At 37.9% G+C, this 6,722-nt stretch overlaps 1 protein-coding gene across 2 annotated transcripts in view; it reads right to left on the reverse strand.

Annotated features, from left to right (window-relative positions):
- The window catches only part of LOC111864382 (ejaculatory bulb-specific protein 3), a 67,637-nt gene that overhangs the window by 57,276 nt on the left and 3,639 nt on the right, over positions 1-6,722 (reverse strand). The window contains exon 2 of one of the 2 annotated variants that reach the window (XM_033751414.1): positions 2,125-2,202. In XM_033751414.1, coding sequence (XP_033607305.1) covers positions 2,125-2,142 — 18 coding nt within the window. In that variant the 5' untranslated portion in view covers positions 2,143-2,202. Of the gene's footprint in view, positions 1-2,124; positions 2,543-6,722 lie in introns of those variants that run through there. The other variant, XM_033751415.1, reaches the window with a different exon arrangement.

Genomic DNA, 6,722 nt, shown 5'->3' on the forward strand with positions numbered 1-6,722 from the left:
CTTAATACACTGCGAAAATATAAAATTAACATGATCATGAAAATGAAGTTTAGAATCAAGATATACGCCCAAGTCTTTGACTGAATATGTTCGAGTTATAGTGAAATGAAGAAGTTTGTATTCGTATATCAAATAGTTAGTTTTCCTAGAGAACGTTATAACTTTGGTTTTGTCAGCGTTGAGTTTCATATAGTTCGCTGCACACCAGCTACGTATACAGTCAACGTCAGATTGCAGAAGATTACAATCTTCAGGACAGCTAATAGCACGGTAAATTTTAATGTTGTCTGCAAAGAGTAGGTACCTGGAGTGCTTAATTGAATCACACAAGTCGTTTATGTAGACACTGAAAGCAGAGGGCCAAGAACAGATCCCTGTGGAACACCGGACAGTACTTCAAAGTCGATGAAATAGTTTCACCGATACGAACCCGTGATTGTCTGTTGGTTAGGTAACTGAATAATAATAATAATATACATCACTAGAGAGGAAAGTAATTACACATCTTACGGGGAAACATACCTCTAACACAAGGATTTCCATGAATTTCTATATGTTATAGAGAGGAAACATAGTTTCTTTTCAAAGTTCAGAGGAAAATGAAGGAAAAGCATGCAATGTGTACAGTAATCATAATAGGAGATATGAACAGCTCAAATCAATCAATTTAATCAGTAAAATAAAATGAGAACGGCAAAGCCTATAAAGAGTTCACTACCAGAATATGTTCAGTCAATTAAGAATGCAGTCAATTTGTCAGCACTGCCAATATTTCTGATTTTTGTGAATCTTTCCTGTTAGTATCGAAGAGTTGGAGGATGAGAAGTTTTTTGATAGGTGTAAGGAGTTACCTATGTTAGTAAATGTTTCCAGTGGGTATTATACAAGTAAAGTTAAGAGGAACTGAGCATTTAACAAACCCTTGACAGTTTTGAAACTAGTAAAAGAGATGTCACCTGTGATAATGTGAAGAAATAATTAATGCCTTGAAAACAAATTTCAAAAATAGGTAACAAAATTTGGTGTATCCAACACTATTGCAACTGTTCATATGAGCCTACACCATGGACATTGATGAGATTTTTTCTATTAAAATACGAAGTTCTGACCAAGAATATACCTTTCACAGACGCTGAAGGAAAAAGGTATGTAAAATATTGTGACGTGTTGCGCTACGGTAATAGGCAGGTCAACATCCTCCCTCCCCTCCAGCTGACATGCCGAGTGGAGCCGAAGTGAGCTGAGTCCCAGCACACTGGTCGTTATGCAACATGGACAAACAGTGGTTGCGAGAGACGATGATAGCAACAGTGGCACCTATTACGTGGCTGTTTTCTCATTGCCCTGCTGAGGGTTTATAAGGGAACTGCACAGCCGCCGAAGACAGTTCTCAAGTTCTCGAGTTTACGAGATAGTTACGAGTTATGGACGCGTGTGAGAATCAGTGATAGTTCGTGATAACCGAGTAATAATTGGGAGTGTGTGATACAGTGATACCTAGCTCCCGTACTGTGAAAACGTGTAGACTACTGAAGACAGAGTGAATTGATTTGCGAATAGGGTTATAAATTGTGAAACCCCGCAACAGTGTGAATAGATTATTGCGAATAGGGTTATAAAGTGTGAAACCCCGCAACTGTGTTATAAATAATTGTAGCCGAGACTTGTAGGTTGTTGAATAAACCAATTAACAATCTCTACGGCGTATTCAGTAACTAAACACGTTACAATATAAACAAAATACCATACATTAAACACTTCCTTTATAAAGTAGCTGTGTAAAGGAACTTGACCATCACTACTGAAACATTCATAACATTTGTTTCTTACATTCTTAAGAACTTCACAGATTTAGGTCATTACCTTTTTAATTTACACATTTACTGTATGTGTGCCATATCCTTTTCAAATTTTTCCAGCTCCATATCTTCAAAACTGCTTCACCAAAATATAAATCCAACATTTTTCTTATAAAGAAATTGTGCAAGAAGCAGCAAATAAATTTATTCATGTTCACTTTGCCAACATGAAGGTTAATTTATATTTGAAATATGTCAATTCTTATTATGGAAATACCAAAGGTATGCTTCAAAACTTGATATGTGCAATATAATAAGTACTTACAGATAATGTGACTGTCATTCAAATCCTGTGGAATGTATGGCTTCATAAAATTGATGTCAATGACAAACGCATGATCACCTGCAAAAATAACACATAGATACTTTTCATTGGTATTATGTGGTGTTGGGACATTCAACAACTACCGCTGAAACGTCCTCCAGAAAATGGTTCAGAAGAGTACTCTACCATCAGACACATGGCCACTGGTTCCTATATCAACCATAATAAATTCATGGTATGCAGTCACAACTGCTATTGTGACTACAGTAACATAACCTCTCCTATTGTAATAATGTGAATTAGCTGGGTCCTGAATACAACTGAACTTACACTCAAAGGCTACCAGGCAGTTATGAAGGTTCTACTTTCTCCAAAATATTTGCATTCTTCATGCTTCCAGCCACACTAGGCCCTGGGGTTTACTCAGCCTCTAACAGAAATGAGTACCAGGAATTAATTTCCGCGGCCGGCACGTAAGGCTGACAACCTTACTGCTAACTTTGAGCCGACTGTCTAGATAATGTAGGACCCTCAACGTCTCACAGCCCTATGGGCCTTCACAGCCTAGTACAGGGATAGCTTTACTTTTTTTAATGTAGAAATCATAGCTGGAGGGAAGAAAAGAAAAAGAGTAAAAAACATAACATCTATTTTGCTCAGAGATAATACATTTTTAATGTGCTCACCTTCATTTTGCAGTATTGATACATCCTTACTGCTTTAAAATAAAATGCTTGGTAAAGGTACATAAATTTCTGAAAACTATGAATTGCAATAACACTGTGCATGTACATATTCGTGAAGTGGGGGCTGTAATCCTTGTGGTGGGGCATTGGCAACACTGAATGTATATACAGTCCTGCTGCTGCTACAACTACCACTATTACTAGGTCAGTGGCTTCATTTTGAACGTTACAATTACCATATCAAGAGATGTGGGGAGCATCAGAAAGTTCCTGGACTGTTTTTGTTGTAACTGCCCCCGTGAAAGAAGATGAGAGGGGAGGCCAAGGTCACACTTCCTCAAACATATTGCATCAGTCTGCCACATGACACCATGATGTGAACACACATTGTTTTTACACAAATGTTTTCTCGACTTTGTGTTTTGTTTTGTCTGCGATAGATGGCAAAATCAAGCAATGTGTCTGCATTAAGTTTTGTGTGAAGTTCTGTAAATCCACCACTGAAACCCTTGACATGCCTTGTGAGGCTTTTGGAGACACTCTTTAAGCCAGACAGCGGTTTTTGAATGCCATTAACGTTTCAAGGTCGGTTGAGTGTCAGCTGAAGATGATGAACGTTCATGGTGACCAAGCGCCAACAATACAACAGAAAATGTGGAAAAAATTCGAGAACTCATCCATGACAACCGTCACCAATAATCCATGACCTTAAAGACACCGCTTGGATGTTATGGAATTTGCCAAGGGATCTTAGCAGAAAATTTGAACATGCACTGCATTCCCACGAAGTTTGTTCCCTGACTCTTGACAAATGATCAAATGCAGCAGTCCATAAACGTGTCTTGAGCTACAAGAAAAGGCTAACGAGGACACAACTTTTATCTGTCTAATCATAATGGGTGACAGAAGATGGATTTATGGTTATGAGTATGATCCAGAAACAAAGCAACAACTGTCCCAGTGGATGAGCCCACAATCACCAAGAGCAAAAAAGATGCAGCAGGTCCAGACTTCAACAAAAAGCACACTCACTGTTTTTTCGATGTGAAGGGGATTGTTCGCCATGAATTTGTTCCTCCTAACACTATGGTCAACTCTGGCTTTTACTGTGACATTTTAGAAGCTTGAGAGAAAGTGTGCAATGAAAATAACCAGAACTTTTGTGCAATCATGACAATGTGCCTGACCACGCATCCCTGAAAACCACAGAGTTTGTGACTAACAACAACATGGTTATCGTTCCCCATCCTCCCTACTCACCGGATTTAGCCCCCTGTGATTTCATTTTCTTTCTCAAATTGAAAATGAAACTGAAGGGATGATGTACAGAGCTATTAGGCTTATTTTGGACTCTATCCATCATCTGGTATATAGAAGACAAAAAACCACAATGTTTCTCTGTCTCCATCCTCAGGTGGATGGGGCAGGATAAACCTACTCAGTTGGGCCTGTTAGAAAGAGCTAGTCTCAATCACTGGACTCAACTAAGCAGGTTTATCCTGCCCCATCCACCAGAGGAAGGAGACAGATCCAGTCTCCGAAACGTTGTGGTTTTTTGTCCTGTATATACCAGATGATGAATAGAGTCAAAAATAAGTCTAATAGTTGTGCACAGCATACACCATCATCAGAATCCTTTCAAGTCTTTTTTTTAGACTAGCTCTTTCTAACCCCCCCCCCTTATGGTGTCTCTACTTTGACGTAGTGGAGGGGCTTGTGTGGTCAAATAACCCTGAGAGCTATGTCAGCGGTAGCATAGCTACTGGGAGGGCCACCCATGCCGGACAGGTCGAAGGGGATGACCCAGACTAAAAGAGATACCCTGGTCCTCCAGGTTGGGGTTTGGGTGAGAGGCTGATGACCTCTCACTGTAAAAAAATATAAATGTCTCGAAACCTGGAATCAAGCCTTGGAAACCTCAACAGAATGGAAGACAACAATTGGCAAAGAATATGGGCTACTCTCTAGGTACATGGAATGTGAAAACCCTCAATAAACCGGGTGCCATGAAATCGGTACTAGAACAGATAGATAAGTACAATATGAAAATCACAGCCATACAGGAAATTAGATGGCTGGGTAAAGGAATCATGGACTTAAAGAAACATACTATATGTTACAGTGGTAAAGCAGAAGGCAATAAGGAATTTGGTGTAGCCTTTGTAATAGAACAAGAATTTAAAAGTGCAATAATAGACTTTAAACCAATAAGTGAAAGAGTCTGCACTTTGAGAATTAGAAAGAAATTTTTCAATATGACATTGATGAACATGCACGCACCTACAGAAGAAAAAGAAGAGGAGGGCAAAGACTAATGGAAGAGACATATGATTCAATACCAAGTAATGACATAAAGGTTATTTTAGGGGATCTTAATGCCAAAATAGGTAAAGAGAAAGAATACAGAGGAGTAATTGGGACAGAGAGTTTACAAGATATAACCTACAATAATGGAATAAGATTAATAGATTTTTCAGAAAGTAAGAACTTGATCATCAGCTCTACATACTTCCCGCACAAAAATATACATAAAAGAACATGGGCAGCACTGGATGGGGTAACCTTCAATCAAATAGATCATGTCCTCATAGAGAAGCGATTTGCGACGAATATCCTGGACGTAAGAACATTAAGAGGGGCCAACTGTGATAGTGATCATTACTTAGTACAGGTTAAATATAGATGTAAAATAAGTTGTCAAAGATCTAAGCAGTATGAGAAATGTAAGAAATTTAATATTGACAAGATTACGGAGAGTGATAAGAGAGAAGCATTTCAAAATAAAATTAAAGAAATTAATGACAATAGAGCAAATAAGCAAATAAAGAAGTAAAGGTAGAAGGGATATGGGTAGATTTTAAAACCGCAATAATTACAGAAGCCGAGAGGACTCTGGGATATCAAGAGAAATAGGATAATAGAGAATGGTTCGATGAGGAATGTAGGGAGAGTATAAACCTCAAGAATAAGAAATATATGGAAAGACCAACAAGAGCAAGAAATGAGGCATATAAAGAAGAAGGAAAGCTGACAAGATTTGCAGGAAAAAGAAACGGCCTTTCTAAATGAGCAGTTACTGCAAATGGAAGAAGACTTCAAAAATAACAAAACAAAAAATGCTTTTGGTCGAATCAAATATATGAAAGGTTTCAAACCAAAAACAGAATTTATCCGAGACAAAAAAAGGACTTCTAATAAACAATAAAACAGAGATTATGAATGCATGGAAAGAATATTTTGAACAACTATTAAATCAAAATCAGAATATGCAAGATAAGGAGGACAATGAAGAAGAAACTGCAGACGATGGAGAAGGGGAAGAGGGAGAGATAATAGAGCCTTCAACAAAGGAAGAAGTGATAGAAGCATTAAAGGAACAAAAACTAAATAAAGCACCAGGAAGTGATAACAGACCAGCAGAATTATTGAAGGCAGGAAGACAAGAAGGAATAATAGCACTCCTTCAGAATTATAAATAAAGTGTGGGAAGAAGAAAAGATACCAGAAGATTGAGGAAAGAGCATTATATGTCCCATATTTAAAAAAGGGGATAAATTAATATGTAGTGACTATAGAGGTATAGCATTACTACCAAAAGCATATTATATTTAAGCATCCTGTTGCACTCCATACGATAAATGATATAACCTCCGTCTCAAGTGCAAACAATATATTCTTGTGTCTTTGATCTTGCTCCCTACACTACATGTTTCGGCCTCAGACGGCCATCATCAGGTGTATAACACTTACGTCGCTGTCACACTGCACCCAGTTCAAAATTTAACATCTAAAACACTCTCCCTGTCATTATCAACTTCTACTTCGTTGATAGCTGTCCACCCGTAGATTACTTCACACACGTTAATTTTGAGTTTATTGTAATAGCACCATAATAAAATCTTTAGTTCTAAT

The sequence above is a fragment of the Cryptotermes secundus genome, unplaced genomic scaffold, assembly GCF_002891405.2.
Source record: "Cryptotermes secundus unplaced genomic scaffold, Csec_1.0 scaffold357, whole genome shotgun sequence".
NCBI classification, from domain to species: Eukaryota; Metazoa; Arthropoda; class Insecta; order Blattodea; family Kalotermitidae; genus Cryptotermes; species Cryptotermes secundus.